The sequence below is a fragment of the Medicago sativa genome, chromosome 8 (assembly GCF_051527215.1).
Source record: "Medicago sativa cultivar Bolivia chromosome 8, Bolivia_mono, whole genome shotgun sequence".
In the NCBI taxonomy this organism is placed as follows: domain Eukaryota; kingdom Viridiplantae; phylum Streptophyta; class Magnoliopsida; order Fabales; family Fabaceae; genus Medicago; species Medicago sativa.
The window spans coordinates 92611477-92629267 of record NC_140756.1 but is presented as its reverse complement, the minus strand read 5'-3'; the positions used below and the strand labels follow the sequence as shown (position 1 = coordinate 92629267).

At 36.4% G+C, this 17791-nt stretch overlaps 3 protein-coding genes across 3 annotated transcripts; all 3 read left to right on the top strand.

Annotated features, from left to right (window-relative positions):
- The first annotated feature begins 94 nt into the window (after window positions 1-94).
- Window positions 95-1331, top strand: LOC146903378 (uncharacterized). Its single transcript, XM_085737236.1, has 4 exons — window positions 95-329; window positions 439-550; window positions 657-845; window positions 939-1331. The coding sequence occupies exons 1-4, from the start codon at window positions 166-168 to the stop codon at window positions 1329-1331; spliced, it is 858 nt and encodes a 285-aa protein (XP_085593362.1). The 5' UTR covers window positions 95-165.
- A 3493-nt stretch (window positions 1332-4824) lies between these two features.
- Window positions 4825-6344, top strand: LOC146903377 (uncharacterized). The gene is made up of 6 exons (XM_085737235.1): window positions 4825-4974; window positions 5110-5377; window positions 5466-5562; window positions 5648-5769; window positions 5859-5943; window positions 6053-6344. The coding sequence occupies exons 1-6, from the start codon at window positions 4825-4827 to the stop codon at window positions 6342-6344; spliced, it is 1014 nt and encodes a 337-aa protein (XP_085593361.1).
- Window positions 6345-9792: 3448 nt separating this feature from the next.
- LOC146903376 (uncharacterized) lies at window positions 9793-15659 on the top strand. The gene is made up of 7 exons (XM_085732950.1): window positions 9793-10010; window positions 10107-10178; window positions 10874-10972; window positions 11063-11501; window positions 11588-12516; window positions 12650-13852; window positions 13951-15659. The coding sequence occupies exons 1-7, from the start codon at window positions 9881-9883 to the stop codon at window positions 15609-15611; spliced, it is 4533 nt and encodes a 1510-aa protein (XP_085589076.1). The 5' UTR covers window positions 9793-9880; the 3' UTR covers window positions 15612-15659.
- Window positions 15660-17791: the final 2132 nt, after the last annotated feature.

Sequence of the window (17791 nt, the reverse complement as noted above, 5' to 3'; positions counted from 1 at the left end):
AAAATCCAAAATTGATGCACCATTTGAATTTTGTTTTCCCTCTCCTCTTGGTTATTATTTCTATATATAGCACACCAGCCTCATCTCATAGTCACTTGCAAAGCATGTATCTACTTGGTTAGTTACATTTCTTTGACTGTCCTTATTTGGTTCCATAATTTGAGAATGGGTAGGGTTGCTAATTTTGTAGGAGACCAAAAAATAACAAAGCTGCATGATTTTCTTTCCTCAAATGAAGAAGGTGTTTTCATTGTTATTGCTTGCTACTTGGGAGTTGAAGAGGGAGTCGATATGTGGCTTCCTGAGGATGCTACTCGCTTTGTTCCTAGGTATTCATATTTTCTGACATTGTATTTATATATTTATATTTATGTTACAGAGTTTACTTTGATTCCTCTATATGGTTGTTATTATCGTTTTTTCCCTCTTTGGTTGTAGGTTTAGGCTCAAGATAAGGGTTGTGGATAATGAGAAAGAGGTTACTTTCCTTCTCAAGGATTACTTTGTGATGATGGTTGCACCTCACACTTGCGATCTGTTGATGTCAATGGTAGGTTTTATGCATTGTACAATGCACCTGGTTTTTTGTTTTGGTGGTTGTGGTTTGTTTTGATGTTGTTTTTCTGTTCCGTTATGTCATGGTGTTTCGATTGTAGGATGAAGGGTCTTCTTTGTATCCTCTTGAGATGGAGGATTATTTTGGGGATCCTATGCTTTTCAAGGTGAACAAGAAGAAAGAGGAGGGTCATGAATCTGGTATGACTTATGTGATTGAAGATATTCTTTCTGATCCAGCGTTGATGAATGTCTGGGTAAACCCACTGCATTCTGCTTATAGTTGTGATGTAAGTGTTTGCTGGATATTTGTCTGTTTGTTTGGTAATTATCTTCGAGTAGGAATGATCAGATGACTCTGGTTTTTTTTTCCTTTATTGCAGGGACAACCTAAACATTTTGAGGGTGATCGCGATGCTGAATCTCCTAATGAACCGGCCGATACATTTGTTGAAGCTAATCACCATATTGAGTGTGCTCATGATGCAGCTGACTCATGTGTTGAGGTTAACCAGGTTGATGGTCCTCCCTATGATCCAGTTGATTACTGTGTAGAAGTTATGCACGCTGTTGACTCTCTTTTTGAATCTTTTGATTCCTCTGCATCTGCTGGTATCGTTGTGGAGGAAGGAGGAGACTCCAGTGTGGTCGGAGGAGTTGCTGGTGGGGAGGTGAAGCAAGGTGTTAAGAGGATGTTCATGGATGCTTATGTGGAGGTTGATGGACTTGACTCACTCATTCATGTCAAATGTGGAAGGATGGCTGAAGATGAATGATCTATGTCTGTGTTTGTCCTATGTGTTGTTGTAATTGTGGAATGAATTGACCCCATGTGTGGTTATTGTCTGTTTTCCAATTCTTAGGTCTTATGTTATGCGCATGTGTGTGTTTATGTTTGTGTTGTTGTGCCCTTTGTAGTGGAATAAGTTGTGTGGGATCCTTTGGTGCAGTAATATGTTAACGAATTTAGCCATGTGGTTGCTTTCTTTGAGTTATGTATCCCTGAGTTTATAATAGTGAAGTTGGTTTGTTTTTCTGTGGCATATCTTCTTGGTTTGAGATTTTTGTAGTAAGTAGGTTTCTGTTTTTTTGCTTCTGTTGCACTTTTTGTATCCATTTAAGTAAATTAACAATTCAATGCATAATATTTTCTAGAGGAATGTAAGTTTGGCTTATGTGTTTTGCTACACTTATTCCTGCTACTTTATAAAAAGGTTAAGACTATGAATAATTTGCATGAAAGTGTGGGCATGTGACAAAATGTCCAAACTCCAAAGTTAAATCAGAAAGTGAGAAAAGAATCTTGGTCATTTTATCAATTGCAAGTTTATTATATAGTGCTGCTTTCATGCTTTATCTTTTTTTTTTTTTTTGTGGTAATGTTGTGTCATTTGGAGCTTTAGTTTCAGTAGACATTAATATTATATAACTGCTAAATTCTCTTAATCAAGTGTTGTAGACGGTGGATATATTAAATAGGCGTTGTAAATTAGTTATGTGGAATGTGGATCTTAGCATAAATTGCAGAATCCAGAGGGCATATTATATTGCTTATATAAAGTCGCGGAGTAATTATTTTTTTTATTTCGTTTAAACGCGAGCTAAATCGGTTGCGACAGTAGAAGTGATACAAGAACGAGTTTCCTCGATGCAAACACAATCTCTTGAAATTGAATTGGCACGATAATGTTTCTAAGGCCCATATCATAACCAAACTGAATTGCCAGCCGAAATCCAAAAGCTTCAGCAATGGTGGCATAAGGAAGTGCCTCAAAATTTCATGTACCAGTCGCTAAAACAAAACCTTCTGGGTCTCGGATTCTTTATTGGAAAGGTTGATAGCATTATATTGCATTCCATTGTTTTTTTAAAAAAAAAAAACAAATTCGTTCTATCGATTATCCGCTTTCGCTTTCGTTTTATTATTTGTGCAATGGGATTTTAATTTTTAGGTGCTTCTTTTTTTGGGGTGAGTAGCGATGATGTACGGTGTTTGTTATCGTTTGTACCGCGGTTGTCTCTGTGGATAAGTTTGTTTTAGGTAGTGACGTGTATTTTGGTGAGTTTTATCTCTAGAAGTGTTTTTAGGGTGTTTTTTTTTTTTTTTGTGTTCCGGCCATATCGATCACATTTTATTGTTTCCACTGTAGTATAGACTTCTGAGGTTGCCAAAAAAGATAAAAATTTAGGGACCAAGTGTGTATTTTATTTCTTTAGTCCCATATCGTTCCGGCCATATCGTTATATCGATCACATTCCATTTTGTTGTTGGGGGTCTAAACAATATGGGTAACGTTTTTTTCAATCCATTATGTGGCCAACCAAGTGTGTATTTTATTTCTTTAGTCCCACTGCATCCTATGTATGTTTAAATATAGCTAATGAAAAAAATTTAGGGACTTATGGAGTGGGGTCTGAAAGGGATAGCATTGTATTGGCAGAATCCAAAAGGTTTCATTAGATAAATTGGTTGTGAATGGATGAGAACTGATTTGAATTTTTATTTTTGCCAAATGTGGTGTGACATGTCATTGTGACATGTTTCATTGACTAATATGGTATGTTGTTTGAGGGAGTGGTTTAGGTTATGTATTTTGCAGCAGGGCATGGCGGTGAGTTTTGCTTCTTCTATCAATTCAACGAGTGTAGTTAGGGTGGATTGGCATACTAGCATTTTGATTTTTTCAAATTGAATCATTGCACTGTGACTGTTCCATCTTTTCGGACATGCCAGTGAGTTAACTTGATTAGTGATTGGTGTGTATTTTTTCTTTCTAAAATATGGTATTGGTCCCTGGAAAATAGGCCAGTTTTGGTTTTAGTCCCTGCAATTTTTTTTTATAGTTTTTGGACCCTGCAAAAATAGGCCACTTTTGGTTTTAGTCCGTGCAATTTTTTTTTATATTTTTTGGTCCCTGCAAAAATAGGTCAGTGATTCAAATTTGCAGGGAGCAAAAAACTATAAAAAAAAAAAAAATTTCGCAGGGACTAAAACCAAAAGTGGCCTATTTTTGCAGGGTCCAAAAACTATAAAAAAAAAATTGCAGGGACTAAAACCAAAACTGGCCTATTTTCCAGGGACCAATACCATATTTTAGCTTTTTTCTTTTTTTGCTACATTTGTAAAATCAGTGATTCAAATGCAATTGGGTGTTTTTTTTTTAAGAATTATCTAATTTTATTATAACACACACTCTGTGAATTTATTATAATAAGTGATTGGTTAATTTGTATAATTGTTTCGTTTTGTTTGTCGGTGTTGGGTGTTTTTTCTGTAGATGTAGTTTAAGCGAGTATCGATGTTTCTTGAAGGTGTTTGTATTAAAATTGTTGTTCGGTGTTTTTCATTCGTATGTTATCTTTAAAAAAACTCGCGTGTGATCTATTTGATGTTATGTTTAAAAAAAACGCGCGTATGATCTATAGGTTTTTTGTCGGTTTTTCTTAAAAGTGTTTGGATTAAGATTGTGGTTCCGTGTCTCTCATTCTCATGCTATTTTAAAACAAACTTGCGTCTGATCTATAGGATGATAATTTTTAAAAAAATGCGCTTTTAATATGTAGGTTTTTTGTCGGTTTTTCTTACAAGTGTTTGGATTAAAACTGTGGTTCGGTGTCTCTCATTCTCATGTTATTTTTAGAAAAACTCGAGTGTGATCTATATGATGTTATTATTAAAAAAACGCGCGTATGACTGTAAGATTTTTGTCGAATTAGATGACTTCGAACATAAAAGATGGGAGGATTTCATCTTAGTTTTGTCCTGAAATGGGTAATCTTAAGCAGAGCCTTGGTTTCATGTTTTGGCTAATTTTGGTGTGACACTTCATTGTATGACTTGATGTTGGGTTTTTCAAATTGCTTCCAAAAAAAAATGATGGTTCATTGTATATTATCTTCGGAGAGCATGTGCAAGTAATCTGAGTATTAGGTGGCTATTTTTCAAATCAAGTCTACTCTCACGTGACTTGCTAGAGTACCACTTCTATGAACAGTTTACCACACTAATTCGGACGTATGGTGGATTGTTTTTCATTTTCTCTATGTGGTATTATGTCTATGTCTATTATATCAATATCAATATTATATCAATATATCAATTAACAATTCCACTTTATATTTTTGGGGTCCGTTTGTTGCTGAGCTCCACAACTGAACTTTTTATAACTTACCCATACATACGTGTATCTTTGCCTTTATAAGTAGCTACTTTCTCCTTTCTTCATAAGTCATTTAGAAGTTAGTTTGTTCCAAGTCTTTGACGAAGCAATGCAGCGCCCTCTGAATGCGATATCGAGTCTTAGGCCACCAAGGATGGATTGGACCATTAAGGTTAGAGTTGTTAAGCTTTGGAACAACGTGAGTGAGGTCATACCTGGAAGGATCAACTCAACTGAAATGGTGTTGCTTGATGAGGATGTGAGTGTTTTATGTAGTTTTGTAGCGTTTTATCTTATAACATGTTGTGTGTGGTTTATGTTTTTGTTGTGTCTTAGTTTTTTATGGTAGATAACTTGCTGATTTCTCATGTGGTTATGTTTGCATGGTTTGTAGGGTAACAGGATCCAAGCAACTGTTTCACCAAGATGTGTGATTCAGTTCAAAGATGTTTTGCATGAAAATGGAGTCTATGTCATCCATTACTTCCATTTATTTCCCAATACAGGGCTTTGCATGCTTACCAGGCATGCTTACAGGATTGCTGTTCATACAAAGACAAAGTTTTATGTCGATGATAGCTATGTGATTCATCGTTATGGTTTGGCTGTGTCGACGGCAATGGAGATCAGGAGGCGTGTTTTTGGAAATCGTCATTTGGTTGGTTAGTGTCTTTAACGTTTTTTTTTTCCAACCATTTTTGTTTGTTATTTAAGTTGCACTCTTTTTTATCCTTCAATCCATTTTTTCAGATGTCATGGGACTTTTAACTGGTCTGTACTATGACTATGTTGTTGATTCAGCTGGTAATCTTGCTACTGTTGTGAGATTGGAGTTAGCTGACCTCAGGTATGTTGCCTAACTTGAAGGTTTCGTTTGGTGGGTCATTTGCTTTTAGGTTTTATTTATTTTGTTGGTGTTGTGTGTTTTGAAGTGGAAGGATTGAGTGTGCACTCACTGGAAGCTATGTTGCTATGTTCAAGGATCTTTTGAAGGACTGTGGAGAGGGTTTACCAGTTGTTGTGGTTCAGTTTGTTCAGTCTGGAAGGGAAGAAGGTTTGTGGAGTGGTTGTCTGTTCCTTTGTTTAAATTAATATTTTGGTTAAATCATTCTGAAGTTCATAATCCATCTCTCTGTTTTTTAGGGATTGTTTTGGTCAAGTCTCTTGAAAAGGTCACAAGGTTGTTGTTTGAACCGGCTATTCCTGACATTCTTAGGTTCAAACAAAGGTTGTTTTTAAAAAAAAATCGTTGGTTATGGTGTTTGATTTCTTTGTTTGTTTTTGTCCGTTGCAGTAATTTGAGTTTATTTTGTTATGCATGTGTTTTTTTTTTTTAGGTTTCTGTTGTCTGTTAGAAGGGGTCATTTTGGCAATGTTTACGGTGCATCATCTGTGATTGCTCCATGTCCCACTCAGTTTAACTTGATTCTTCCAAGGAAATCAGTATCTGAGTTGGTTGACACTGTTGAGGATGGTTTGTTCGTTATTTATGCTAAGATTGTCAGTTGTTATCAGTTCCATAGGATTTGGTATCCTATGTGTGATTGCGGGAAGTTGATGAGTGTATCTGATGGTTTGTATCTCTGTGCCCCATGCAACAGAACTACTTTCAATGTATCTGTGAGGTAGAGCCTTTTATTTGATTACCTGTTTGTTTGTGGTGTTGGGGATGTGTGTTTCCTATGGGAATTAATGTATGAGTCTGGTGCAGGCTGAGTATTGTTGTTGATGATGGGAATGGCACTGCTAGGTTCCAGCTGTATGATTACGTGCTCGATGGAATTCCATCTCTGCATTTCAAAACAATGGTTGGTTTTTGTTCCATGATTAGGATGGTATACATGTTGTGTGTGATTTTTGGATGCTGTTGTTGTTTTTATTCCATTATGTTGTCTTCATTGGTGGATTTTTATTGATTTTGCCATGGTTTGCAGGGCTTGAGGTATGTTATGAGTGAGGGTGGGATGGCAGAAATGAAGGACAAATATTTCTTATTTATTGTGAAGAAGATACCTCGGTCTGAGTGTTCGGGGAGGGAAAGGTTCGAGGTTGTTCGCGTCACAAATAATGAGGAAACCATTAGGAGCTACCATGCCATTGGCAACAACTACACTCCACTCAAGGTGTGTTGTCCATTGTTTGATTTCTTCTTTTTTTTGAATTTTGCTTATGCCTCGATGAGGAGTGTTTGTTTTTTTGAGGTATATGTCATGTTTTATGAGTGTTAAGCAGGATTGCGTGTGTGAAAATCTTCCATTTTTGTTTCTCATTTTTTTTAGCTTTTTGTGCTATGTGAATTGGCAATATACCAAGTAAAATTTTAGGTGCTGTTTTGTTTCTTTAGCCATGTTTACGGATTTTTTGTTGTATTTTGCTGTGTGGTTTTGGTCCTCATCCTTTCATATAAAGTTTAAAGAGACTTCCATGCTTTTTTTTGGTGATCAATGTCTCAATTGTCATGAGCCGTAGGTGTTTGTTTTGGTTGTTTTTCAGCTAACAGTTTAGTTGTTTTTTTTCAGTGTATATTCAAGCCTCCATTCGTCCGGCTCGCACCTTCTGTTGGGGATGGTGGATCGGTTTCAACTGCTCTGTCTCTTGCTGGTGGCTGTGATGCGGTTAATCATTCTGATGGGGCATCAAGTTCTCGTGGTCATTTGTCAGGTGTTCGTCGCAACGATGATATGCCAATGGACTTGGGGGATCCTGCGCTGGCACTCTCTCTTGGGTCACTTTTTCAGAAATCTGTTGACAAGGCCAAGTAGTGGAATATCTCATGGGTTGTGTGTCTTAGGTTTCGAAAGTATTTGTCATATATATTAGCCTACCTTTTGGTATTAGCCTACCTCTTGGTTTGTCGTACTAAGGTGTCGAAGGATTGCTATTTGTGCAATGTATTATTAGATCATGCTATCGTGCTTCATGTGTGCTGTGTTTGTTTTGCATTTTGTGACTGTGATGTATGAATTTGCATCACAGGTGGCTTCTATCATGTAATTTGTATTTGGTTTGTGTGCAAACCTGACTGCCTAAAGCTTGAATGCATATGGCTTTTGCTTTATTATGAGCATGGTGCGCCACTGCTGTTTATGTAGTCAAAACATGGTTGATACAATTATGCCTTAAGATCTTTTATTGCTTTTGTTTGTGGACTTCGATTGAGATATATTGGGTGCAGAACTTGTGATATATTGGGTGCTTTTGTCTGTGTTTATGTATGCGTGGGACTGTTTGATCATTTAAACAGGACCCCATAGCTATGGTTTTCTCTTAACATATAGAAAACCATTTAAACAGGACCCCAAATAGTTTTGGTTTTCTCATATGTAGTCCACTTTGTGATAACACTTAAACTGATAAAGCAATATCTATTTTTTTTTGTTGAAGAAAACATGCATATAAGATTGAACCAATGATCACCGGTCTGCAATTATTCTAATGTGTGTGGGAAAGAATAGAGAAACTATATTCCACCAGTGATTAAAACATGTGTAGTCTTAGCATGATAATTACACTGTAGCTAATGAAAAGAGGGCAATCCTCTTCTTTAATTGAGTTGTATGAAGAGACTCCCTCATTCATCATAACAATTCCCATAAAATATTCATCCACATTCCACATACACCCACTATCACGAGGGCTTAATGATGTAATAAAAATCTCAAATTCAATCCAATAATGGTGATCAAATAATTGAGACTAACAATAGATATACATTTCAATATTTAGACATCTCCTTATTCTAAGTATCAGGCAAAATTAAGCCGGCTATACTAATGTAAAAATTAAAATAACCAAACACTTAGATGACATGGTCACTTTCTTATTTGGAAGTGTACATCTTGATGGCATATTATTCCACGTTCTGGATGGATAGCTACTAGATAGAGATTTTTAATAAAAGAGAGGTAGTAGTGTAAATGAGGGTGCAAATAGTAGTGTCTAAAAGTTTAGTCTATTTCGTATACAATCAATTACGAACAATATTGACTTTTTCATAGGCTTTGTGTCCAACCTTTTTTTTTGAGTCGTGTCGAGGGTTCGAACCCCGGACCTTGCATGTATTATGCATTGTCTTTATCAACTAAGTTAAGTTCACGGGGACTGTGTTAAACTTTTCTAAATAGCTATTGTCAATTTTTATTTTCGTTGTTATTGTTTTATATTTATATACATTTGATGTAAGAAAAAATTATTGTCAATTTTTTTAACATATTGGTTAAGTTTAGGATTAAATGCATGACTGGAAACACTCTTCTTTTTTGGTAAAAATTTGCAACAAAAAATAATTTTGTTTTATAGTGACTAAACCTAAAATGTTATGATTTACTGGACTACAATTATATTTTATCTTTGAATTTAAAATGTTTATTTAAAAAAAATTATTTTTCTTTGAATTTGGCCCCCGCAAAATATTTATGCTAGCTTCGCCGCTAATCAAGGATCATCCAGAACTTACCTAACGACGCATGTGGTTAATTGGTCTAATTTAATTGTGTATGTTATATTTACTAAGATTGTGTAAATTTGTTTTGAGGGAAATAAATTGCATTTTACCATTTATATTTCTTCTTCTGACGAGATGTTTCCCATTTGAATTTTTCAGTGCATCACCCCTTGATTTCATATATTCCTTGACTTTGTCGTTGTTTATTATTTTATTTTATTTTTACCAGTGGTTTGCTCCAATGGGATGTATGGTTTGCCATGCTATGAACCTTTTTTTTAGGAAGTTTTGTCTCTTTTGATGGGTTCAACTCTCCTTTGTCTGCTTGGAAAATCTAACTTTCTGACTAAATCTTCTTAATATGTACTTTGTCAGGAATGTTCTTTGACTTATATGGAATTCTTCCATGTATGTCCAAAGAAGTACATATTGGCTTTTTAGTCTATTTTGGATTTTTACTTTCAAACAAATTTGTTTTTTCTGCTCTATTGGTAATATTAAATATTAATTAATAATGTTCAATTGAATTTGTCTGTTTGCGCTTGGTGGTAGAGGCATTGTCTTCAATTTATTTTAGTATATATATGGTGGTGTGTTAAGCCTATTTTCATTGCAGGAGTGTGGTACCTTGAAAGAAAAAATGCTCTGTTTTCATACATCATAATTCATACATCATAATAGCACACCAATACTAATACTAATATAGAGATCGTCAACAGCCATGGTTAACAATGTTCATGCCAATCGATCTGCCGTGGCTGCACAAAGGCGTCTAGAGAGGAGAGAAAAGCTTAGGGCAAGAAGACAGAGGATGTCGGCTGCCTCCTCTGTTTATAGAGTTAGGCGTGGCTGTGAGTTGGATGCTGGTTATTGTTGCTATCGTTTTGTCTTCAATCTGTTTGTTATGACCACTCATTGTTTATAGGTTTTATGCTGTTATTTTGCAGTGAGGCTTGCTGGAGGAGGTCGTATGAATCGTTTGAGGATTGACCGGCGATCACTCCAGAATTCAATTCCAAGTAGGTGTTAGTATTGATCAAATGTCCTCTGTATACTCTTAGTGCAGTGTGCAGCCTAACTTTAAGTTATAACTCATTGAAACGTGATATATTGTTGAAAAATATGTATATAAAAAATTTGCGTGATAATAAAAATATATGTATATAATTATTCAAAAGAAAAAATATATGTATGTAAAAAATATGCGTGATAACGTGGTATGTTTTTTATATACATATTCTCATATGACATTATTTTTCATAAGTTAGACTTTCTAAGCGAGTTAATTTTGTTAGTTTTACTCGGCGTGTGATACGCCTGCCCCCATTAATAGAGACAACTTAGGTGATAATAGCATAGAGGAGATGTCTTATGAAAATGCAATTTATATATGAGAATGGTGAGAATGCTCATTAACCTTTGGATTAAAAATATATGGATGACATTAAAGAAGACTACATATCGTGCCGCATATAGACTATACTCCAAAGCAACCACCCGAAAATAGCGATAGTTTTTTAGTGGTGTCCATTGAAGGAAAAAATGTGAAATTATACCATTGATTGGTTTTCTATTAGAGGTTGGGACTAATTTCATATCCATGCACGTATATATTAATTATGAAAATTATTTTTATATAATAATTTCATATCCATTCTTGTGGGTTCCAGTTCCATTGTTAGTTTCAATTATTTTTATATTTTTATTTACGTAGGTTCTTCTACGGCTCCCAACAATGATGCACCTATCTCTCATCCTGGTGACAATGATGAATCTGATTTATTGGGTTTATTTCGAAGCAGCGAAGAGCAGGGTAATCAATGTTTTGGCATGCATGTGTTTTTTTTTTGTGGTCATTTTACCTTTACATTTTGAGAATTTTAACTAAATTTACATTTTTTAGAATATTTGGATATTGGCGAAATGAGCACAATCTGTCAAAAATGTGGTGCGAAGGTGTGGTATGGCGAAAGGACTGAGAAACATTTTGCTGCAGTCTTGCCCAAAGTTTCGCTATGTTGTATGAAGGGGAAAATTAGTTTGTCATACATGCTTGAGCCTCCTCCATTGATTAGAAATTTGTTTCTTGGGTTTGATCCACGCAGTGCACATTTCCTCTCAAACATTAGATCATACAACAACATGTTTTCCTTTACTTCCATGGGCGGGAGGGTTGAAACTCAACGGAATAATGGACGTGGTCCCCCACAGTTTGTGATATCTGGTCAAAATTACCACAGGATTGGAAGTTTGCTCCCAGGCGATGGACATAAGCCTAAGTTTTGTCAACTCTACATATATGATACCGAGAATGAATTAGTGAATCGTATGTCACATTTCAGGTAAAATAAATTAAAAAAAAAAACATGCGTTAGTGTTGTCCTGCCAATTGATTGTTACCCTTACATTTTTTTGCTCTCTTGTGCAGTGACAGACCTCAAGGGACTGATCTTGATCCATCGCTGGTGAGAGGTTTAATGAGTTTGTTCGATGAGCACAATGAGTTAGTGAAAAGCTTTAGGATGGTGCGTGATTTCCGTTTGGCAAATGAGGATGTGCCTGTTAGGTTGCGTTTATTTCGAAATAGGATGGTTGATTCTCGCACATATAATGTGCCCGAGATTTCCGAAGTTGCTGCTTTGGTTATTGGAGACTTTGATGATTCTGGCGAAGGTCGGGACATTGTTGTGAAGGAGAGGGATGGTTATTTGCAGCGTATACATGAGACACATCCGAACTACCTTCCTCTCCAGTATCCGTTGTTGTTTCCGTTTGGTGAAAAGCAATATGAAGAACACATTGAGTTGACTGAGTTGACGACCAGTGGTTCTGTAAAAAAACGTGTTCGTGTTTCTGTTCGAGAGTTTGTTGCTTTTCGGTTGCAAGAACGAGACCTTGAGGACTCGATTGTTCTACGGAGTAGGCGCCTCTTCCAACAATTTGTTGTTGATTTGTACTCCATGATTGAGAACCAGAGGCTATCGTTTATTAGAAAGAATCAGGCTAATATACGATCAAGCTTTCTTAAGGGCGTTGAAGAGGCAGTTAGTCGTGGTGACTACGATGGGTCTTCCATTGGTTCAAGGGTAGTGTTGCCGGCGTCATTCACCGGTGGAAAGAGATACATGTTTAATAATTGTCAGGATGCGATGGCTATTTGTAAAAAATATGGGTATCCGGACCTTTTTCTCACTTTCACCTGTAATCCTAAGTGGGTTGAGATTCAACGTCATCTTGCAAGGACCGGTAATTATGCTCCATATCGACCAGATATATGTTGCAGGGTTTTCCATGTGAAGCTGGAGGAGATGATGGCTGATTTTAAAAAAGGTCACTTTTTTGGACGAGTTATAGCAAGTAAGTTGTTTTAGTTTGTTTGTCTCATACTGGGTTTTACCTTATAATTTTTTTTTTATTTTATGGATTGATGATATATGTTTATATTTGTATTTTTGTGGTGAAATGTAATGGGTTGATATTGTCTTCCTAGGTCTCTACACCATAGAGTTTCAAAAGCGTGGTTTACCGCATGCTCATATATTATTGTGGCTTGATCCAAAGGATAAACTTAACACTCCTGATTCCATAAATTCTGTGATTTGTGCTGAGTTGCCTGATGAAAAGCTTTACCCTAAATTGTATGCGGCTGTTACGAGTTTCATGATTCATGGTCCATGTGGATTTGCTAGACCTAATTCTCCTTGCATGAAAGATCGTCGTTGTTCCAAATTTTATCCAAAGAAATTTGTCGCTAGGACTTCTTTCGATGAGAGTGGGTATCCCATCTACCGGCGTCGAGATCTTGGAGTGACAGTTATGAAGAATGATATCCAGTTGGATAATCGTAGTGTTGTCCCGTATAATCCTAAGTTGATTATGAAGTATCAGGCTCACATAAATATTGAGTATTGTAACAGGTCAAATTGCATCAAGTATTTGTTTAAGTATATCACCAAAGGGGTTGACAGGGTAACAGCTTCTCTTCATACTGGTGATGAAGACTGTGTTGATGAAATCCAGCAGTATTACGATTGCCGTTATCTATCTCCCTGTGAATCCATATGGAGGATTTTTAAGTTTGATATTCACAACAGATGGCCCTCAGTGCAGCGTCTGACATTTCATTTGTGTGGTGGTCAACGAGTTGTTTTCAAAGAAAACTCTGACTTAGGTGGTGTGTTGGCTAGGAATGAGAAGAAAAATACAATGTTTCTGGCATGGATGGAAGCCAATAAGAGGTATACTTTGGGGAGAGATCTGACGTACACCAAGTTTCCTACTATGTTTGTCTATGATTCTGATGATCGTGTTTGGAATCCACGTAAGAAGGGTCAGTCCGTAGGAAGATTGACGTTTGTACCTCACAGCACTCGGGAGTTGTATTACATGAGGTTATTGTTGAATGTCCAGGTCGGTTGTACCAGTTTTGAAGACATACGAACTGTTGATGGACATGTTTTTGATACTTACCGCGAGGCTTGCGGTGCCTTAGGTTTGTTGGCTGATGATCGAGAATTTATTGATGCTCTTGCTGAGTTGGCATTGATGTGTTCCGGCTCATATGTTCGGAAAACATTTGCAAATTTGTTGTTGTGTTTTTCACTCAGTGATCCGCTAAATGTTTGGGAGCAGACGTGGGAAATATTGGCAGATGGCATATTGTATGATAGAAGAAGGTTGTTAAACTCTCATGGTAAGTGCTCCTTATAGTAAGGAGTATTATATTTTATTGGATATGAATGCATGTATGCTATATTATGCTTAATTTGTTTTTATTGATTTTTTTGGTAGATTTGACTATTTCATCCGATGATTTGAAGCAATTGTGTTTGATTGAGATTGATAAAATTCTTCGGTCGAATGGGAAGTCCCTTGAAGATTTTGAATGCATGCCCCAGCTTGATAACCCTATTGTCCAACCATACGATAATATTCTATTGGCCAATGAATTGTCGTATGACTCTGTTGAAATGTTGTCAAAACACGATGAGTTGTTCAGTTCTTTGAACAGAGAGCAGATGTTTGCTTACCAAGAAATTTTAAGCGCGGTTTATGGTCGCAGGGGCCAGATGTTTTTTGTTGATGGGTTTGGTGGTACGGGAAAGACATTTCTTTGGAATGCCCTTTCATTTAGGTTGCGCTTTGAGGGGAAGATTGTGTTGAATGTTGCTTCGAGTGGGATTGCATCTTTGCTCCTTCCTGGTGGGAGGACTGCGCACTCCCAGTTTGCGATACCTTTGATTTTGGTTGAAGAATCTTCTTGCAAGATTGATAAGGATAGTAAGAAGGCAGAGTTATTGGCTATGGCGAGTTTGATCATATGGGATGAGGCTCCAATGATAAATAGGTTAGCTTTTGAGGCTTTTGATCGTACTTTGCGAGATATAATGACCAGTGTTGACGATGGTGCCTATGTTCTTCCGTTTGGTGGGAAGACCATAGTCTTTGGTGGAGATTTTCGTCAAATACTTCCCGTCGTCCCCAAAGGAGGTCGTGCTGATATTGTTCATGCTACCATCAATTCGTCTCCGTTGTGGCAGTGGTGCAAGGTGTTGAAGTTGACGAAGAATATGCGCTTGCAGTTCACTTCGGATGGTTGTGGAGACGAGTCTTTGAGGGAATTTGCTAAGTGGACTCTCGATATTGGTGACGGTAAGCTAGGAGAAGTGCAAGATGGGGAGGCGTTGGTTGAAATTCCAGCTGATCTTCTGGTTGATAGTTCTGGTGATCACCTTGGTGATATTGTCAGGGCAACCTACCCTGACATACTCGAGGGAATGAAGGACCCAACTTTTTTTCAAAATCGTGCAATTTTGGCCCCTACGCTTGAAATTGTTGAAAGGGTCAATAATTATGTGATGGATCTTATGCCTGGAGAGGAGAGAGAGTACTTGAGTTGTGATACTGTTTGCAAATGCGATGAAGACGTTGGGATTGATCGTCGATGGATAACAACTGAGTTTTTAAATGACATCAAATGTTCTGGAATGCCAAATCATAAGCTACATTTGAAGGTGGGTGTTCCGGTGATGTTGCTTAGAAACGTTGATGTATCTTCTGGACTTTGCAATGGTACTAGGTTGACAATTGCTTCCTTAGGGAAGAATATTATTTCTGCCAATGTTGTTAGCGGGTCGCACTGTGGTGAGGTGGTTTATATAACCAGGATGAATTTGGTGCCTTCTGATGCAAATGTGTCAATTACTTTTCAAAGGCGTCAATTTCCACTATGTTTGTGTTTTGCAATGACCATTAACAAAAGCCAGGGGCAAACGTTGTCGAATGTTGGTTTATACCTGCCAAGGCCAGTTTTCACACATGGTCAATTGTATGTTGCCGTGTCTCGTGTGAAGACTAGGAAAGGGTTGAAGATATTGGTCACTGATGATCATGGCCAACCATCGAATCGAACCATGAATGTTGTTTACCATGAAGTGTTTCAAAAGATTTAGTACCGGTTGGTTAAATGTTTGCAAGGGTTTGTGATTGGATGTTGTTAATTTTGTGTTTTTTTTTTCTTTTTTTTTTTTTTAATGTTTGCTCATCTACGAATAAGGTGGTCTGTAAGTGCTGATGAATGCATTGAAGTGTCTTTATTATTGTTTAAATGTGCCGTTTGAATTTGTAATTGTGATTTGTAGTACTCATCTTTGCATAATGTGACTCTATGTAATATGTGTATGTGACTGCATGTAAAATGTAGAATTGTACGAAAGACCTTTATGCGTCTTATTATCATATTTTGTGGTTTTTGTTGCCAGTACTGTTTTAATATTAACAGTCTATTCGTTTTTTATAGTGCAGTGAATGAATTTGATGAAAAACAAGGTTTTAATGTTGTGTGAACTGCACTATTTGCATTCTTTAATTTTGTCTTTTCTTCTATGGTGTATTTTCACGATTTTTTAATAGGGCAAGGTAATAGGACCATTTTTTATTGATGGAGCAAGCAATTGAAACAAACAAAAAAAGAAATCTACTCTTTTTTTAGCAAGTTTCGCTCCTACCCGGTCAAACTGACCAAAATACCCCTGTTTGTTTGTTAATTGACGCAAGTGTATAAAAAAATATGACTTAGTTTTTACACATGCATGACTTAAGTCAAGCTGCGTGAGTTAACTGATGATGCGTTATTATTATACTCCAATGCATTTCCTGCAAAAAAAAAGCAATCCAAGTACAAAGTTGGTGACAAGGATCCTTGAAAAAACATGCGTCATAGCGTAAAGAAAAGGTTGGTGACAAGGATCCTGCAAAAAAACATTACCGAAGGATCCTTATAAAAACATTATTTAAGGATAAGAGCATGATTAAAAAAAATGGGTGAACTTTTGTCACATATGTGCATGTGCATTACATTTACACTCTCTTGATGGTAGTACCATCACGTCTGTGTGGTGCTTTGGATAGGACTTTAGGAAATTTTGTGTGGCACATCATCATGTCCTTATCTTTAAATCTATCTATATATAAAGAATCTGTATGCCAGCAAAATTCCAAAGTTACCCTTCATCCGTTGTGTGACATTTCACCGAACTCAATGTTTGAGTTGTCTATTCGATTCTTATTTTTTATACACTATTCTATTATGTATGACTTGATTGAATTTACCCGTGGTACACTAAATATCGGTGACTTTGGATTCTCAACTTTAACAGTGATTTCAAAACTTATTATCCTAATTATTTGTGCAATGTGTTGGCGTACGTAACTTGATTGTGATTAACCGTATAAAACTAGCCTTTAGCATCTGAGAATTCATAATTTAGCAATATCTTCATTTGTTATTATCTTTCGAGAGCAATATTAGGAGATGTAGAATACGAGTATGCATAAAGCTTATTTTATTCTTATGGATTGGCGGTTGGCATCAGTTGGAATTCGGTATCAATGTTGGAGATTGATTAACTGTTAAAAAAATCATGCTGTATAGTTTTCATCGTGATTAGCATGAATCCTTGGTAAAAGACGTCGTTTGAGATATTACAATGTAGAGTGAAACATCCGTAACATTTTTAATGCTTTTGACTGCACTATTTTATTATGTTGTTGCGAGCATTGTTCCAATGAGTTTCCTAACTACTATGTTCATCTTCCGGTTTTTGGTGTTGTCGAATGTGAGGTACTGATGTGGATTCTCCTCCCTGAGTTCTAAAATTGGTATTTCTTCGAAGTGTTGCCTTCGATGGACATTTTTAATGATTGTTAAGCTTCGTAATAGATATGAATATTATCACTAAACTCTTCCGTAAAGCGCTTTGAAAAACAAGATAATGGATTAGATCCATAAAAAAAAAAGGATTAGTAACGCAGGACAAAAAGAGATGCAATAATGTTTTTCATGACAAGCCATTAACGAGTAAGAATCTTCATTGTCATGCAAGACATGACTGTGATCCTTATCACCATACGAAGGATAGTGGAAAGGGTTCCATAATATCGATTTTTTAATCGTTTGCAGTTTTTTGTTGTTTTTTATTTTTATGATCATTTGTTGAATGTCGCACAGATTAAAGGCGAGTTGATTGAAAGGGGGAAAATCTGATTTTCTCATACTCATTTTCACGCAAATTAAAGGCGAGTTTGTCATTTTTATGAACTTTTGTTAAAGTTCGCACAAAATAGGGAGAAA